Source organism: Oenanthe melanoleuca, chromosome 2 (assembly GCF_029582105.1).
Source record: "Oenanthe melanoleuca isolate GR-GAL-2019-014 chromosome 2, OMel1.0, whole genome shotgun sequence".
Lineage (NCBI taxonomy): Eukaryota > Metazoa > Chordata > Aves > Passeriformes > Muscicapidae > Oenanthe > Oenanthe melanoleuca.
Genome location: NC_079335.1, coordinates 19515424 through 19535020, shown reverse-complemented (window position 1 = coordinate 19535020; position 19597 = coordinate 19515424). Strand labels below are relative to the sequence as shown.

The 19597-nt window shown below is 35.6% G+C and overlaps 1 protein-coding gene across 1 annotated transcript in view; it reads right to left on the bottom strand.

The window, feature by feature from the left end:
* LRP12 (LDL receptor related protein 12) overlaps positions 1–19597 on the bottom strand; it is a 50746-nt gene that overhangs the window by 6898 nt on the left and 24251 nt on the right. The window contains exons 2-5 of the mRNA XM_056483912.1: positions 14871–14927; positions 8028–8163; positions 6430–6632; positions 745–1846 (exon numbers count right to left, since the gene is read on the bottom strand). Coding sequence (XP_056339887.1) covers positions 745–1846; positions 6430–6632; positions 8028–8163; positions 14871–14927 — 1498 coding nt within the window. The remainder of the gene's footprint in view (positions 1–744; positions 1847–6429; positions 6633–8027; positions 8164–14870; positions 14928–19597) is intronic.

Here is a 19597-nt window from a genome sequence, read left to right as displayed (position 1 = left end):
TGAAAGTACATGAGACTATTATAATCTGAAATAGAAAACTTCAGAAGATGAAGTTTTGCTAATTTAATTGGAAAAGAATATAAAGTCATTCCTGTGAGTCTGTCCAGCTGAAACGAGAGCAAAAAAAAACCCGACCCAAAAATAAATTTCTTAAAAACAAATAAACAAACCAGCCTAAACCCATGGGCTAAATATAAAAAGCACCCTTATATTATTGATATGTAATCCTGGTATGAACTAGCCTACAAGAGAAGAAACATGCTGTTATATACAGAACTGTGATATAAATTGCAAATTAATTAACTGCAGTTTTCCCACACTTCCTTTCTGGTAACACCATCTGAAAGCTTTAACCCTCTACAGTGAAGTGATCAGAATACTTCTATCCTCTTTTCTTCACTGTGAGAGTAGTCAGTCCCTGGAACAGGCTCCCCAGGAAAGTGAGTCATGGCACCCAGTCTTCAGAGTTCAAGGCACATCTGGACAATGCTCAGCGATAGGTCATAACAAGGTTTAGCTTTAGAAGTCCTGCAATAAGCAGGGAGTTAGACTTGATATTCCTTATGGGTCCCTTCCAACCTGATAAACTCTAAGAGTAACTAACCTCTTTTCACTACCAAAGAAAAGAAAAAGGAGCAATGTCTTTATAAATCATGTGCAACAATATTTGTATGGCAATAAAACTACTTCAAGTACAAACAACAGAAAATACCAAAACACTTAATGAAGCTGAGTTCTACTTACCTTCGCTCAAACATCCTGAGTGAGTACAATTTGCAAGTACATCCCAGTGCAATGACAAGCAGCAATCCACAAATAAGACTCCCAATGACAGCTGCAGTTATCACTCTAGTGGGCACAATGACTGGGCAATTCTCTTCATCACTGCCATCGCCACAGTCATCTTGAGAATCACAAACCCAGCTCTCAAACACACAGCGGTTATTTTTACAGTGGAAATTGCCTGGCTGACAGAAGAAACAATTCTTTTCATCTGAACCATTAGGGCAATGGTTCTGGTAGTTGCAGCGATCTGAACGAGGGTAGCAAACACCATTTCGAGAGCAGGGGAACTCATCTCTTTGGCACATGGTGCAGTTGGTTTCATCCCTTCCATTTGGACAGTGCCAGTAGCCATCGCAGCGTTGCTGCTCTGTGTAGCACCCCCAATTTCCACCACATGGGATTTCCCAGGGCAAACAGAAGCCATCAACTTGATAGGTTGCATTGAACCCTCTTGCAGCATTCACTTTGTCAGCACAAAAATGCACTCTTATCTGTCCTGAGGATGAAACAACCGTGAGGGGAGCATGAGAGTCAAAAGCTGTCAGTACACGCAACAGCCTCCGTGGATTCTCCTCTAACCCATCATATATTTTGACATAGTCTCCATAACCTGTACCATCAAGTTTAAAATCGGTGAATCGCAAGATTACTTTGCGATGATCACCAGTGTCTATCAGCCAGGTGCAGTTGCTGCCAGGTGGATAGAAGTCAGGATAGTTGGGAGAACTGAAAGTACCATAAAAGTATTTCAACCACTGCCCACATGTTGGCACATCACAGTCTATTTCGTCCCCCAGGTCAAGACAATCAATGTTACCATCGCATTTTAAAGATTCTGGAAGGCAAGTGTAAAGCTTGGTAAAGCGGGAAAGACACTGGAACTGATTGTTTGCACAAGGCTGAAAGGAAGAAGCTGTTGGAGGATTAGCTTTGGCACAGATTTCTTCATCTGAGTTGTCTCCACATTCATCCATATTGTTACATTTCCAACTTTCTGGAATACACTTTCCATTAGCACAATGAAACTGGTCACAATCACAACTTGGTTCATCAGATTTCCCTGAAAGCAAAACAAAAAATAAAAAAAAATTCTTAAGAGTTTAGCACTTTATGGTTTGTGTTGTACATTTATTTGCTGCATGAGGTACTTCAGAAGGGCAAAGCAAAAAGTGTCTTTGAACCATGGCAACTTTCAGCAAATTTCAAGACAAAACATTTTTTTCAAATCAAAATTCCATCAGCATGAAATTTATCCTTAGCTGACTTTAGTCAAATAACTTTAACCAAAGCAAGAAAACAATGCTCAATTATAGCTATTGAGAAATCTTCCTTCTAATATGCTAAAAGTAAGTTAGGAAAAAACTCATCTATCACCCAAAATTCAGAAACATTTTGTGCTGCTGTACCCGTTATCTCCCTCAGATTCTTTCCCAGTAAAGCAGTCATACTATCTTCTGCTTTTGGAGGTTCCTACTTTGAACCAAAGGATCTAAGGCAGAGAGAAGCTGACAGCTGAAGATTACATATTACCACCAACCAAAGAAAGAAACCTCTTGTCCTCTCCTTTTCCCACTGTTTGCTCCTGCCTCTCCTGCAGCAAGTAAGATGGGAATGCAGGGAATGCAAAAAATGCACGCTTGCCTTTACTTACTAAACTTCCAGCCATGCTGAAAACAGAAGCATACCTGGGATCCAAGTTATTTCAGCTCTGCAACAATTTAGCTGAGTCAAACACTGCTGCATCACTTTTAATCAGTTATTTCTACAAACCACAGTAGAGACTGCAAAATTTTCTATAAAACAAATTGTCATGGTCTAAATATTTAAAACAAGTCTGCAACGCAGATGGTCCTACAAGCAGTAATTCAGAAAATGAACTAGACAAATATACATTCATTGTAAGGAGCCCTATAACTAAGGTTTTATTAAGAAAACAGGAAAGAGCATGATGAACTCACCTAAATCCTAAAGCTTCCAGGAAAAGCATGTTCTATCTTTTTTACAAGATAACAATTCAGATTGGAATGGACTGCATGTAATAAAATCATCTGCTCAAAACAAGGCCAACTAGTGTCTGATTAGGCTCTTCAGGGCCTTCTCCAAGAATTTTTAAAGTTCCAGTGCTTTACTATACAACATGATAAAAGTTTTCACTGCTAGCTTGAATTTTTCTTGCAGAACTAATCTGCTGTGATAGGTCAAATCATATCATACTTCCCCTTTTTTTCTACTTTAATGCTTCTTAGAAAGCATTAAAAATAAATACTCTAACTTAAAATAGTAATTTTTCTTTAGAAAAGTGTAACACAAGTTTTACCTTTCACAAATGCTGAAGCTTTTAAAAAGTGAATGCAGGAAAAAATGAAATCATCAAGAGTGATAAATGTTATAAGCACTGCTGAAGAATGTTTAATTCTACAAATTTACTTGCAGAGACTCAAGAAGGAGAGCAAAATGTATGTGCTGCCAGTGACTAATTTTCAGAACACTTTCATTTCACTAAAAAAAATCTGAAGAACAGATGCAGTATAAATGATACTATCTTCTTTTTCTGTTACAGGTAAGTAAGTATTTATAAATATAGTACATTCACACACATATCTATGGATGACAGTTTTAGTACAGCAAAGTTGGAACCTTGGCCTTGAATCTAAAACCTGTAAAACTGAACTGCTAGACTATCCTACCTAAATTGAATGACTGTGCTCCATAGGTGGAAGTAATAGAATAGCAGGTAGTAGAATATGCATCATTGAATCTGTTAAAGTACTGATTATAATCTAGCTCAGTCCTTCTGTATTGCAGAACCTGGAAGAGGTTGAGAAGGAAGCAAGCTGTAACATGGAGTTATAAATATAGACGGGAATATTGCAGCAACAAAACAGGATACAATTTCAACCCAAGCTCTTCCTTGTATAAACTTCTAAACATCCAAGAAAAGAGCTGGGATACTTGATCCTGATTTAGCATTTTTAACCACCAATCCTGCAATCCTTATATGAAGAAAATTTACCTATGAATCATAAACTAGAGTCTTAAAATGATAAGAGATGTACTAAATAAGACTACCTATGGAAGCTGTACCACAAAAGACTTAAGGATAGCACAAGATCATTAGCAGCACCCACGTACAGTTGTACGTGGCCATTGATCTCTGTGCTTTTGATAACTTTATTTTCCACTCTACATCACCATTTGGAAACTCTGTCCCATTTCAACTCCCATAATTGAAAAGGTTGATAAATGCTAAGTAGTGGGAGGAAGACAGAGGGAAGAAAGACAAATAAAAGAAGCACTTTCTGGTCTAGTAACTTTCTCACCTGCAATACTTTTTCCTTTCCTATTACTGGTTTGTTTTAAGTTAAATATAAATATTTACATATTATTTTCTTTAAAGAAGTATTAATCCAAATAATTCCTATGACCTATCTTTCACATCAGATATTAAACATGGGGCTCCCTGACAGTCACTTTTGCACTTGGAATCTGCAGTGTTTCTATCATTCCAGCACAGATAAGCCTAACTTGCATCCAAGTACCTAATGTAATACTGTTTTCACCCCTGTTTCTACAATGACTTATCAACTGTGAGAATAGCCTTAAAAACACTGAATTAAACAGTCTATTGAGGTATTAATATGAGTGCTACTACATGATGCTGATGAGAAGAAGCCAAACATAAGGGCACAGTTGAATGCATAGCAAGTGTTAGTATTTCAGGAGCCTATTTTGACACTCAATGGCAGAAATGACCAAATGATTATTAAAGCAACTGTCAACTCTTCCCTTATATACAGAACGATAGTTTTAATTTAAAACATAAAAAGACCACTCTGTTCCCTGAAACACTAGACTTTCACCTTAATTGTGAAATACTTCCTAAGTATTGTATCAAACATCAGGAGCAAACTGAAGCCAAAGTTTCAGTAAGGCTTGTTTGTTAAAACACAAACAAGCCTCCCCAAAATAAAATTTATTTATTTCAAAAAAGACATTTATAAACATAGAAGTCTTAAGCATCTAATCAATAATAAAAAATAGAAGAAATCAATTTGCAGAAAAAACTGCTTATTATTGAAAATGTTACAGTTTCTTCCAAGAGGGGTTACATAATGAAATTGTCTTAAGATCAGAGAAAAAGAGAGGAAAGGGTTTTCAGAATAATTCTACAAAGCCCATGGCTTACCTCCCCTACCCATTCCAAACTCTTATCCAAGGTATCCTTCCTTCTCAAAATTCAAGAAGGAATGCTGCCTTTCCTCTGCACTTACTTTGAGAAGGAGGTGAAAAGGGCAGAAGCTGATACCTGACACAGGGTAACCGAGTTTACCTGGGCCACTGGAAGAAACAGCAGCATAGGACGACTGATTAGCCAGTGGCTTCTTCCCTGCTCCCTGACGTTTTTTGGTGAGACAGTGAACAAAACCCAAGTAGACCACTGCCCTGAAAGCTGGGCCAGCATCAAATGCAAGGATGCATTATTTCCCCAGGACTGCTGAAGTGCAAGGAGCTGAACCATAGGAGAATTTTTGTAGACTGGAGAACACGTGAAAAGAGAGGAATAAGCCTGCTTGGAAACTTTTGTGAGTGACTGACACAGTGGAGGAAGCTACTAGGCAAGAAGAGTGCAGAGTACAAATCAGGAGTAACTATAACTTAGACTAAAAGTATTTACTGAATCTTATTGGAACTGTTTTGAAGGTAGGTAGCACTGGATATGTTTACAAGTATGAGCTGTTTTATGGAGGAGTCGAAAGTTGGTGTGCATGGAGATCTGGAGCAGGCCAGTGAGTGGCCAGTGGCCAGCAGGCCATCTGGACAGGCACACTCAAAGGGAGCAAGGTAACATGAAATCACTGTGAAAACCAAGAAAAATCTAATCCAGTATTTGGGATGATCATGATGTAGAACACCATAATCATGCTACTACATAAAACTGTAATACCTCTTAAAGCCAGGAAAAGTTTGTAACTAGTCTTGACCCACAACTGACTTCCTCCTCTCTCTTGGCAACCTCTAATAGAACAAGAATGGCTCACAAAACAGTCTTAAACTATTATTACTGGTAACTAGCTTTTTATCACATCCTGTAATTACAGAAGAAAAATTTTGCATGTACAGAACTATGTTGGCACTTGGCTGGATTAATCTATCATATTCATGTGGAAGGGATTTTTAAGACTTATTTTTTTAAAAGATAGTATGCCTTCTGGATATGGGAAAAATTATGCAAATTCTGAGAAATATAAAAAAAAAAAATCCTGCCATTTCTTTCTTCTCTCACTGTACTTAAAATACTCAGAACTTTACCCAACTACTTTAACAAATTTATTTTAGTCTGATGAAAACATTTTAAATCTTACTATGTTAAAAGAACTTCCAGATGCCTACTACTACAGGCTAACCTTTTCTTCCCAAGTATCATTCAATCTGCTTATTGTTATTCCCACTTAGAATATACAAATTGTGCATGGGATCAAAATACATTACCTAATCTGTATTTTCTCTGATTTCAATAGACCTTGAGGTGACTACAGGAAAGACCTGTACTCAGTACTGTACCCTGTTAGAATGAAGCAATTCTGGAAACAGGAAACAAAAAGTGAAACCATAAAATTATACTAGGTATCATCTGAAACATACCAGCAAAGTAGGCTAATCTGAAGCCTTTTCTGGAGATGCTATCATCTGAATGAAACCTTATCCAAACATGATCCTGTGAAGAGATGTATGGTGAGGGAATGGAAGAGCCACATGCTCTATAGCCTTCGATGTTCTTGTAGCTTCCAATTGTTAACCAATCTGAGCTGCATCGTCGAGATCCCTGAACATCAAAATCTTGAAAGCTGAAAAGAGAAAAGATCAAAAGTGCTACTGAACTGAATATTACACAATCAAGCTGCTGAATTACTACACATGAAAATTAGCCTGAAGTTCTTTTTTTGAAATAAATACTTCTTCTGAAATAAAAAGAGTAGCTTCTCTACCCATGTAGGATAGAGAAGTTTATAACCTTGTGCTGATACTTTTACATTATGAGGACAGCAAGGATCCATTCTGTCAAACAAAATATTGCATTGACCAGCTTTGTGGAACTGCAAGAAATGCAATTTTGCTACAAAAACACACTGTCTTAATCTATAATTCTGGTAATGAAATTGTTCTTATGTGTGTTATTTAATCACTTTCATACACTACTAAGTGATTTTAACTCAAATTTAACCACAATTTCAGCTAATGCTACACTTATGGCAATATTATGAGTTGACATTACAAATACATACAAATTGTTCAAAATTATGTTTTCAGATAAGACTTTTGCCCAGTTGCATTGCTTGGCTACTCAAGCATTATGTCATGGACTGTACTCAGCCAAGACAATGCTAATGACGTGTGAGGGGGACTGTGCAAAACAGGTCTGCACAGACAACAGAGCACTGTCACAACTGAAATGTGATATCTATGAGTGGAAGAAAACAACATGAAAAAGGAGTTTTATTAAAAATGAACAGTATGAAAAGTTTAGAAAGTATTCTAGTAGCTGAACAGTTTTACCTACTTTACATTGCATTTATGCCAGTTAAATATTTAGTGGAAAGACTGTTTAAATTAAGAACAGAATTTAAACACGTAACTGATGTCAAAGCAAATACTTCACAATAAAGAGCAGTTCCTTGGGTCAGCAAGTCTGAACTGAAAACTAAAGAAAACCTGCACATAATGCAGTTTCATAATCAAGTCTATGAAGCAGTACTAACTTGTATGTTGATGCTAAAAGAAATCAGTAATCAGAAATGAACTGATGAGAACTTGAATCCACAAATTTTTAAAATTACTACTTTAGAAAAGTTACAAGTGAAACTGTGAGTTCCCTGCAACAGAACTCAGCTTTCCTAAACTGCAGTCATATCTATTTGTTCCTGACATTTTTAAGCACACCTAGAGACCTCAGCAATGAAGCATTACAGCATTTAGTCTACACACTTTTCAATGAAAAAATCCTATGTTTCAAACACATTGAAAAGTTCAACCAAATGAGTGCACAGTTTTTTTCACTGATTCTCCAGCCAAAAACAAATGCTACATATGCAAGCAAATCAGATAAAAGGAAAGGCAAAAACCAGACAGCACTGAAATCTTCAACTTACAGGAAGGAAGAGAAAACAGGTATGTGCACAACTGGCAGTTAAAAATGTCTGATACTTCTTCAATCCACATGGATAATACAGGAGCACTGTTACCTTATAGTAATGATCTCCCCTGGGTTTGCATGGATGTACCAGCTACAGTTAATTCGGGCAGGATACTCAGAGGGCCACCCTGGACTTGTGATTGTCCCGCTTGGTGATCGAATTTGTTCTGGAATATCTCCACAAGCTAAAAAATACATATATATTGAAAGTGACTCGATTAATTCCATTTTTTTAAAAGCCAATAGGACAAAAAACCCCCACCCAATCAATCAGCACCTAATCAGGGAGAATATCAGTGAGTTAGATGACATACCAATTAAAAATCCACAACTTCTAAAGGAGTTAGAACTTTGTCAGGGAACTTGTCAGCCAAAAGATACTTTCCAAAACTGCCAGTGCAGTAGCTTTTACTTATGTCAATTACCATTACAGATTAAAAAAGAATATTCTATGTGGACTTTTACAACTTTATTAGGTTAAAGACTTTATTTTAAAATTTTATTTTTAGTCTTTACAAAGACTCAGTTCAATTTAACCATGCATTAACACCTTATACTGACAAGTGCATTAGAAGGTGAAAAACAAATTAAAGCTAAATCATCAAGCAGCTGAAATTTCCTGTCTTAGGTAGACCCAGTGTTTGACCATCATTTAGATACCTTCCCCCTTCCAGTTCTTGGCATGGAAATGCCATACACATGATTCCAAATGCTTGAAAGGAAAAGAGCACTTACTGCAGCAGAGACCTGCATAACTACATTTCTGATAATGGACTAGAAAGCTGGTATTTATAGGTCTAATTATATGCAACTGAAGTAACTCAGTCATTTGTACTCTTACTTTATTACAGGTGCAGCTTTCTGCATTGGTCTTAACTTAGCTGCTGCTCCTTCCACAGCTTGAGTGTTCTCAATTCTCCTGATTTTATTTAAAGTAATGTACTTACACTTTGTGCATTTTGTTTTCCATTTTTTCCCCCCCTCCTAGCAGCCTTATATCCAACTCCTGTCATATAGTATATACACAACCTTCACATAAACAGAAAGGCTAGACTACACTCACTGCAGACCTTCAATTATGAGGAAGTCTCAGTGGCGAGAACACATTAAAAATAACAGCCCTCTGTGCTTTTATTTGTCAATTCTATCACTGATAAAAAATCTGCCAAGCTGTCAGAGTTACTGTAGCCCAGTAAGTGACACACAGTAGTTTGAACACAAGAACTACTACAAATAAGGAAGCACTTCCATTATTGTCTGATCATCAGTTTTTAAAATTTCTATTTGATTAAAATAGTCAATCAGAACTGATTAATAAAGAAACAAGAAGAACGAACTGCATTTATAACAGTGGAAAACTTGCAATAATGTAATTTGTGGATTATTTTTTCTATTTTTATAAACAATCAAGTTTTAAAAATAGTTTTGCAATACTACCTGAAATTAAAAGAAGTTATAATGTTAAATTATTATTACATTAAGGTATTTCTTTATGGCATAACAAATACACTTTAAAATATATTTTAAAAGAACTAAAAGACAGAAATGCTGACATATGGCTGAATTTTCTATATTAACTTAAAAACCACAGCAAAAATAAAACTCAGGCAATTTTCTGTTTTCCTGTATATATGTAAGAGAATAGTGCTTTAAATAGTTTTTCACATGCTCTTTTATTGGAGCTTTATTCATGCCTCACATTCAAGTATTAACATACTTCAACTGCAGGACACAGGAGCTGCCCTAATATCTCAGGATGAAAGTCACAAAATACAGAAAGATATTTCATATGACTATGAAATCATTCACTTTCTTTTTAATTTTTGAGCAAACCCTATAGGTGGTGCTCTAACATCATGAAAATTTGGAACACAGCTCCTGTGTAAGTGATCTTTTGATACTTAACATTTGTTCATGAAATAAATGTAAAGACTTGAAAGAAAAGCTGGTTATTCATTTGTTAAAGTAAAATAGCAGTTTTAACAAAATACCAAAAAGCATACAGAACAAAAACATGCAAAAAATAGAAGAATGTACAAGACACTTTGTACCAAGCTTGCAAATACTGGCAACAATTCTACATTCTACTTGGTTACTAATTAAGTAATCCCCAGCTTCAAAGTTGCCGTGAGATTTACACTACAACATACACCTGCTGTCGTCAGATATTACCAAACTGACAGACAAAATTTTGGCACTGAGAACCTCTAAAGAAGCTATTAAGTTTACCTGACAAAGGAAACTTTGCACTAAAATACATAAAAAACAATCATTCAACATGGGTTCATTCAGTTTTAGAGTTCACCTCCAAAAACATTAACATGCTAAACCCCACAGCAGTACAAACAGTAATGTATTTGTGCACAAGCATGAATGGAAGAAATTACACATGAAAATCCTGTATAACATAGGTAGTGCTTTCAGAGAACATGAAAGCTTCCAGTTTTACTCAAACTCAGGATTGTTTTATCCTTTGGAGAATCAATCTTATGCCTGTAATTTCTACATTCTTTTATTTAGATATCTTTTTCTCTGTTTCCAGAAAATCTCACACTACAGAGCTGAGAGCAAAAGATGATCATTTGCAACAGCATCCAATACCAGGAGAGAGAAGCAGACTGGAGGGCATGAGGAAGCAAGAATGACCACAGGCACAATAATACAAAGTGAACAAACTGTACAAGTGCTGTAGAAAACACTGAAGAAAGTATTCATGCAACAGAGTGGGGGCTCAAAACAAAGGGAAAGGATTTGAAAAGCAGATTACAGCTTTCTTAACTTCAAGTTGGCTAGACAAGCTAAACACAGTTGTATACTTAATAAATATAACTCAGGAGACAACAGAAATCTCCTGTTTGCTTAAAAAGTGTATAAAGGTAAAGATCAACTGAGCAGAAGCTGCATTTCAGAAGTGCTGGCTTTCTGAGAGAGAATAATTTCTCAGGGAGATTTTAAAAATCAAGGATAACCTTTTTAAACAGAACAGCTTTGAAGGGAATATACTTTATAAAGACAATAGCAAGCCTTTAAAATCAGTTCCTGATCCTCTGCTTAACTAGGATATTTCTCCTACACCTTTATAGACTATAACAAATATTTTATTCATGTATTTGTAAACATGCACAACATAAGCAACATCATGAAGGATATGGGATAAAAAAAAATCCAACTACTAGCACGTAAAACAGAAATGCATCAATAGAGGCAAACACCCTTACTTTCAGTTGAAGAAAATTTGGACTTTTAATCTCAATTGCTAGCAGCCCTACAAGCATTTGTCATACAGGTCAGTATGACAACTTAAAATTACAAGAAAACTGATTAAGTTTAGAATAATTTATTTAAAGTATTAAAAATACATAAGAGAACACTAGAATGAAAATTAGCGGAGTCAGAATAAAAGGAAATAAGTCTGCAACCAAGGCAGAAGCATGAAAGAAATTGAGAAGGTTGCATTGTAGAGAAGCAAAGACACCCAGTGATGCGTGCCCAAGATCTTCTCAAATCTCATGCTGGTGGGTATACTATTTGAAGTGGGGAACAAATTCCTCTTGCACAACCATTTCTACATCAATGTTGTGTCTGCTTACATTCCCTTCAATGCTCTTGCTTCTAAGTACAATTCTGCTCATCCATCTCCTACCTGTTTCAAACTCTTTCCTTTGATAACCTTTATTATATTAAGCTATTTGTAATTCTGTTTGTTACTGTGATATAACTGTTCAGTAAATTACAATACTGCAATTAGGACTGAGCATGTTTCACATATTACAGTGTAAAATAATGGTCAAAAAAGCTTGCACATAATTTTCTGGTGTATATTAGACTTTTTAAAAACAGACACAACAGTTTTTCTTATTTCCTTCTCCCTGAAGTTTGTTTACCATCCCACATTACAGAACATTATGGTAAACTATAGGATGTTGATTGGTAAACAGAGAGAGCCAATTAAAAGTTTACTGTACCAAATTCAACTAGTAAGTTATAACAAGAAAATAATTAAGAAACCTATGCAAAAATTCTGTAGCAACATCTGGAGAAGTAAAGTACCTGTAAGTAAGAGTGAACAACATGTCAAGGAAAAAAGTCACTTCAGAAAAGCAGGGAGAGGGAGATTAGGAATTTATCTACACAGTAATGCCAGGAGATTAGTTGGAAAGATAAAAGAATTAGCTTTCAATGTGAACCACAGGATGATAAGGTATGCATTATATTGGACATGGTAAGGACATGAATGCAGCTGGATAAATGATCTGAAGGTGTTTAAAACAGCTTAGAGTAAAAAGAGAATAATGTTGTGATAAAGTCTAAACCGTGAACAGGGAGGATAATTATTGCATTGTAACTCTCAGGAGCAACTGAAAGTCTTATGTGGAGAGCTACAGCAGAAGAAGGCATAGGAATCTTTGCCTCCAGGTCAAGCCAAAAGGCTTTAATTTAAAATGTCCTTTGCTCTGCAATACAGAGACACATTCAGTAAAAAGAAATCATTTTATATATATATATATATATATTGGTTTATATATATATAATTGGTTTTGCAATTGTGACAATTATGGCTCAACATACCTCAAAGACAGACCTGAAAATATTTCTGAACTCTTCAGATTTTAAAGGCATAGTAGTGATAGCTTATATGCAAAGAGACAACATTCCATTAATTGCTGCTGGCAGAAAAAGCATGTTCATATATTAGAGGAGTACCTGTAACTTGGCAATATAGTATACAGCAGAAGCATAAATACCAAAGGCCACAGAGGTCTGTACTATTAAAACATAATTTAGTAAGGTAGGTCATGCAGTCTTAGAGCAGGAGCATGACAGGAAATCTACCATCAAGACAAAAATTTCATTTTAAATCCTGTCTCTGTACAACTGTCCAAGAAAATCACTTGCTTGGTTTCAACACCAAGTGAAAGTTGGATTTAGACAGATTAAAGGCCAGATGTCTTTGGCTATATTTTACAGAAACTCTGCTTAAAATTGTACGGCTAAATATAAAGTTGTCCAGGTATGCTTGACGAAAAATATAACCTGCAAGTTAGAAAATATGTTTGAGAGACTCTATTTAAAATGAACTAAAAAATAATTTAATTCATCATCATCTTGGCTACTGGGCTATACTTGGGCTATATACTTAAAATTTAAGATGCACATAGAAAGAGCAGTAAGGAAAATGCTACTGGGTCAGTCTATATGCTTTCTTCAGGTTGTCCTTAACAGAGCACATCTTCCCCATTACCTTGAAATTCCCCAGTGAAGAACTTGCACTTTGGATTTAAAAAGAAACTTAGGAGTACAGTATTTATTTTTTTCTGATCTGGAAAGCTATTTTAAAACATAAGAACATCAGAGATACTTTTTTTTTTGTGGCTGTTATTATTATTTATTTCTAAATGGATTTTTCTTCTCAGTAGTTAAAAGTTCTATCTACCAGCTGCTGTCATCTTGTGTACAAAGTACGTTCTGTTCTGCTCTTCTTGGCACTGCCTATTCAAGCATGCTGGCCAAAGTACTGGAAGCAGAGTCAAAAATTCCATTCACCTCTTGCCCAGCAGATGCTTTTCTGCCTGTATTGTGACCTGTGACACAACCATTGCAGTAAACAAAGGCATGAAGGGCTGTTATAACATACACTGAACGCTGCATAGTGAGATTTTAGGTTGACTCAGTGTCTCTCATCCATTCCAATTCCAGCAATAATTGTTCCAAGAGGGGCAATTGCTATATTGATATTTACTATTTACAGCATGCCATAAATGTAATGTACATGATACTTGGTGTACCAGTACTGTTAAAAAGCAACAGCATTCTTCATGCAGCACAAGAACGGGTAAGAAAGATCTTCTATAAATAGACTTTTAACAGTCTTTGAGTGGCAAACAATAAAAGGGAAATAGAAAGCAGTAGGTGTCACAGAGACCATCCACTTTACTCAAAAACACAACCATACAAGTAGCAATGTAATGTTTAAAGCAAAACTGCAAGGATAACTACAGTGAGACGTACAAGCTGTTCTCAAAAAGGAGAACTTCTCAAAGAACAATTTTGACTCTTATTTTAGGAGAACGGGGTGTGAAAATCAGTTTGAATTCCAGGGATTAGAGGCAGCTTTCCTAGGGAAAGAATCAGGCTTGTATCCTGCTACCTGCTGAGGAGCCTTTATCTCCCCGTTTGCACATATCCTGGGGATCTGTATGATTAACCACGCCCAGCAGCTGCTGACACTGCACAGCATCTGAAAAACAGACTGCACACCAATGCCTCAATGGCCACACAGTCCCATCATTAACACACAACAGACCCGACAAGGCTGCTGCCCAGAAGAGGCCAAAAACTAACTTATTGGAAGAGAAAACAGAAACCTTTGAGCAGTGTGTGCTGCTTTATACCCCTATTCTCCCAGCATCTCACTAGTTTCTCAGTTTTGTGAGTTCTAAATTTTTTTTCTTGTATTAAGGAAACTGAGCAGTCAAGTGTACAGTAGTTTTAGTTAAATCTAATCAGGTGAAACGCATAACTCCTGGATTTATGTTATTTGATAGTAGCAGTGTCCAAAATTACCTTTCAGTAAATTTCATTTCACAAAAACTTTACTGTGGAAAGAAAATATCAATTCAACTTAAACCAACTTTTCTCTTAGTTCAATGTTTGTATGGAAAAATAATTAAGCAGTCCACTTAGAAAGGCATAATCTGTTCATGAGCATGCAGGTATCAGTTTTATCTTATGAGAATTTTTCCATGTTCCAGTTGCTTCATTCCTTATTACATGCTGCAAAAGGCAGTAATAATTTTTATAGCCAAATATCTCTTCATAAGATACCAGGTGGCTTTCAATATTTACTATTTAAGTCATGCATGAAATTTAAACATTACAAAAAATGACTTACCCGTTGACACTCCTGAAATATGCACATTTTCAGAATGTTCTGCAAGAGCACCATTTCCTAAAATTAAACATAATGAATAAGCTAATTTCCAAGATAAAATTTGTAAAAATTCTTCAGATACCTTTTTACAGAACAGAACGAACAAACCTGAAGTTATTTTAATTAATATTAAACATGAAAGGTCCAGCATAAGTTTTATCATAAATTAAAGAGAGAAACTAGAGAGAAAGTTACCATACAATAAAAATAACCCCACCCAAGCATTGTTAGTTTACTAGGAACAATTCAATATACTAGAAAGTTCAGGAGCAAGCAGAAACTGATACCGTCAGTTTTGAGAAACTTTACACACGTAAGGGGGTAGACTTTGTATTTTGCATCAAGTGCTATTATATTTTCAAGAAAGGTGTGTTTCAATGCTTCTTCCCCATCTCCTTCTGGAGCAAGGTTTGTAAGTAAATGCTATGCAAATAAGGACATCCAGGGGACTATACCCACCTATTTCATAAAGATTGCAGCCTGTACCCTTTATCCATAAGATGGAGCCAGCTACCTTCGAGAGTAACACCCCACCAAATGTTCATCAAAACAAAGTACACTTGCAAAGATGAACAAGGCCCATGTGGCCATCAAGAGTAAGAGACCAAAAAAGTTCTCTCTCCAAAGCCCATGTTTGTACTCTACAAAGTAAAAGAAGCCTGCTAAAGTGAACATACTTGCTGCCAGGTGGCAGTCCTGGTACATGATATGACACATCAAATTGTATTTGTGTGCATTTCTCCCCTCTTTTACCCATCATCTTTTACTTTAACCTCTACAACAAATTTTTAGTAAAATCTTTCAGAAATCTCAAGAGGAAAGAGGTATTTTGATACGTAAATTCCTTTGAACACAGACAGTGAATCTAAAATATAAAGTAAGACTTTCACTAAGCAAATGTTGAAACCACAACTCTTAATTCTTGAAAGTTTTTTTAATATTGAAGATTTCCCATGTCACACAGATCTCCATGCATGTGATATTACTTGTTCTACCAGCACTGCAATGTCAGTGTATTATGTCCAGGTAACAAGAACCTTAAATATACCAAGAAAACACAAACACCTTTTATACCAATCTAAAGACTGTTACAAGTTGACCAAGAACATAGTATACCTAAGCCAGCACTTCAGTGCTCCCCTGGTACAATGATTACAAATAAGATGTTACAGGAATTGCCCCCAGGGCTGACACCAAATACAGAAAGCCATAATTTTTAGCTTCTTAAAGATACAATACAGTAGAAACCTGATTATAAGAATTTGTAAAAAATAACAAGTTCAATTTATTTATTTTTTTAGAATTAATTCCTCAGCTCGTCAAAGTGACATATTTCCCACCCCTTTTTCAAAGTACTAATTTCACTGCATATATTTACATACCAAGTTGCTTTGTCTTAGTTGTTAAAAAAATTCCACACTGCAACAATTCTCCTCAATGTTCAAAACACTGAAGTATTTTTAAAACAAAAGCTATTTCAAATACTGTGTTAGCGAACAACTATTTTTCAATTAAACTATTTTCAAAGTAAAATACACATCTAGGTTTTAAAAACTGTTCTCTAAATAATTTCTCCACTTTGCATATCACTGACATGCCAAGGGATGTTGCCACTCTAATTTTGTGTGTACAGTAACACTTAGCTCTCAATTTACAAAATAAACATCTTTGCTGGAAAATGATTTTACTTGTAACTAATTCCACAGAAGCACATTCCTGATTGTTTTGTTTTCCATTATTTCCATCAGCATAAAGAAAACATTAACACATTTCAAGACCTCTTGTCTAACCTAAAAATAACTTACTGACATTTCATCTTTCAAATACACCGTGGATTATTCACCTTTTCACTTATAAAAAGGGGTATTAGCACATACAGCTATATCTGTAGTTGTTGAGGATGTGTAAAAAAGGAATTCATAAACATCTAGCAATATGAAAAAAACAGAAGTAATTACACTGAAAACAGTCAGTGTCTGAGCACTCCATTGATGCTCCCAGAAACTGAATTCCTGACAAGCTGTCTGTACATAAAGACCAGTAAAACAAAAACCCCAGAATATTAATGAAATCAGCTTGATAAAAATACAATAAAACATTAAAAGACTGACATAACACTGAAGTGATGGAAAACAAAGCAAAGTGTATATATCTCAAAGTCTGACAAAAACTATAAATCAGTAATAATGAGAAGAATACAAAAATGGGAACTTGCATCCAAATCCCGTATGTGTTGACTCAGAATTAATGGGTTAAGAAAGATTGAGCCAATACCTAAAGAGAGAACACTTGAATATTTTCCATCTAAATATGCTTTACGATCTAACAATTAATCTCTCGAGATAAAGTGATGTCAGATTTATTGTCAAACTAACTTCAGTGATTAGTCAGAAGTGGCACTAATGTGTGATGATGAAGCCTAAATTCACATCCAAGTACTACAATATCAAAATAAGGTCTTTTTGTAAAATAAACTCCCAATAAACTTTCATTACATTAAAGATGAGAAATCTCTTATATTACTTCCTCTTCTTTTGCAAACTGTCGTTGAAACAGAGTGTGTTCAGATGCCATTTAAGTGTTATTAACTGCTAACACCTTTATGAAAATTTTAGGCAATGATCCTTATATGATCTCAACAAATAATCACATATAAAGTTAGCCTATCAGAAGACCAAAATATCGGATAAAAGATCAGTAATTTCCATTAAGATATGGGAACATAATTACCTTTGAAATTCCTGTTAGTCTATTTAACACAGCAGAATATGAAAATGTAAAATAAAATTTCTTAGGCCACCAGTAAGTTTTTTATATTTCTTCATGCCATAATTAAATATTTATTATTTATGTAAATTTCCACCTGAAGTTTTAAACTGAAACAGGTGTTACTTAATAAAACTTAGCACTATGTTTGTTACTGGAGAGTGATAGCGCAACACTGGAAGCTAAACACCAAGAAGCTCCTGCCTTCTGTACTGCCTGTGAGAAACCAGGACTGTTTTTTTTTTTAAAACCAAAATCTTCCACCATTATTTTTTTCTGGTGACTTCTTAAAAGAAATCACTTGTGTAACCAGGACTATATCCATGTTCTTCATGTCCTTTTATAAACACAGCATAAATATAGAACAGAAATATATGTCAGCTTTGGCCCTGCAACCTAAAATATGGTCAGCAATTGCATGTAAGTTAAAAAATTCAAATGGACAAGGATCAAGATAAAATCAAGCATTTAATATGCTTTTCCAAAACAAAACAAAGCAAAAATAACTGGTCAAAAATAGAATATGAGATTTTAAACTACTGCCAACCTACAGGTTAAGAGAAAGTATGGAAAGTGCTTTCTACTGAGATGCATGTGAGTTTGTTGTCACCATTCATGATAACATCTCTAAAGATTGTTTGATTGCAATATAAAAAAACTCACCCAACTGGTTACTAAATGAGTTAGACTCTTGATAGAATGTTTTACAGGAACAACCTCCAGCTTTTGAGGTGCCTGCCTTCAAAAAATTTTAAAATCCCCCCAATGTTCAAAGGAAGAATGGTTATGTTCAAAGTTGTTCACCCATTCTTACAGATATATCCATACAATTTTATCTTACTTTCACAGCACACAGCCAGACCTTTTGACCTCCACCACTTTTTTTTCTGTTCCACTCAAATCCTTTGGGCTGCAATGCCACCTCATCTAAGGAGCAGGCAGAGAGAGACACTTTTGAATCCTTTTCATGACTCACAGCTTGCCAGAAGCAAGCAGGATGGTACCAGGTCTGCCTTCAGGTTTTCCAGCGGTTGGAGAATTTCTCCCCAACAAATCCATATGAAACTATGGTAAACATCCCATACCCCACCCAGAAAATCCTGACACTGTCACAACATCAGTTCCTAATATCCTGGTCCAAGACTCCTATACATAGTCTGGAAAGGTGAACAGAACTAGGCAAAAGATAAAACCCATAGCATTGAAGGTGTTTGACTCACTAACTACTTCTGAGTTTCATCTAGATAGCAGATTAAATACAGGCCAGGGGAGTGGGCTAGCAACAAAGAAAATGTGGCAGCAGCAAGCACTTTAACTAAAGAGTGAAGGAAAAGAATGCATTCACAGCTGAAAAACATGACATGTTTGGAAAAATTACCTGCCAAGCTGTATATATTTGAAACCCAGATAGCAGCAGTGATACTCAGCCTCACTGTGGAGGCTAACCACAATGCAACACAGTCTTCATTTTAGGATGTTACACCCCTACATCTGTCCTTCCCCACAGTCTACACGGCACAGTTCTCTCAAAACGGGATGAATATCAGACACAAAGTATTATGTGCATATAACTTCAGAGCATAAAACTAAGCCTATGGTCCTGATATGAGCCACTCCTTTGATTTTTACCCAAATTCATGCATTTACAAAAGCATAAGCAAACAGACCCCCCACTTACCTCCACCCTTCTATAATTAAGAGTCCCTTAGTCAAAATACTCAGATTAAACAAGATAACCTTCTGTTCTCCAGATACATAAATATATTTATACATATGAACTTGAAGGCTTCAGACAATGAACAAGTTTACCTAAAAGCTGCTATATTTGAGACAGCAAATAACGACTTTTAAATGAAGCCATTTTGATTTCAAATTCACTAAAATTAGTAATACTAATCTAATACACTGAAATGACAAATACT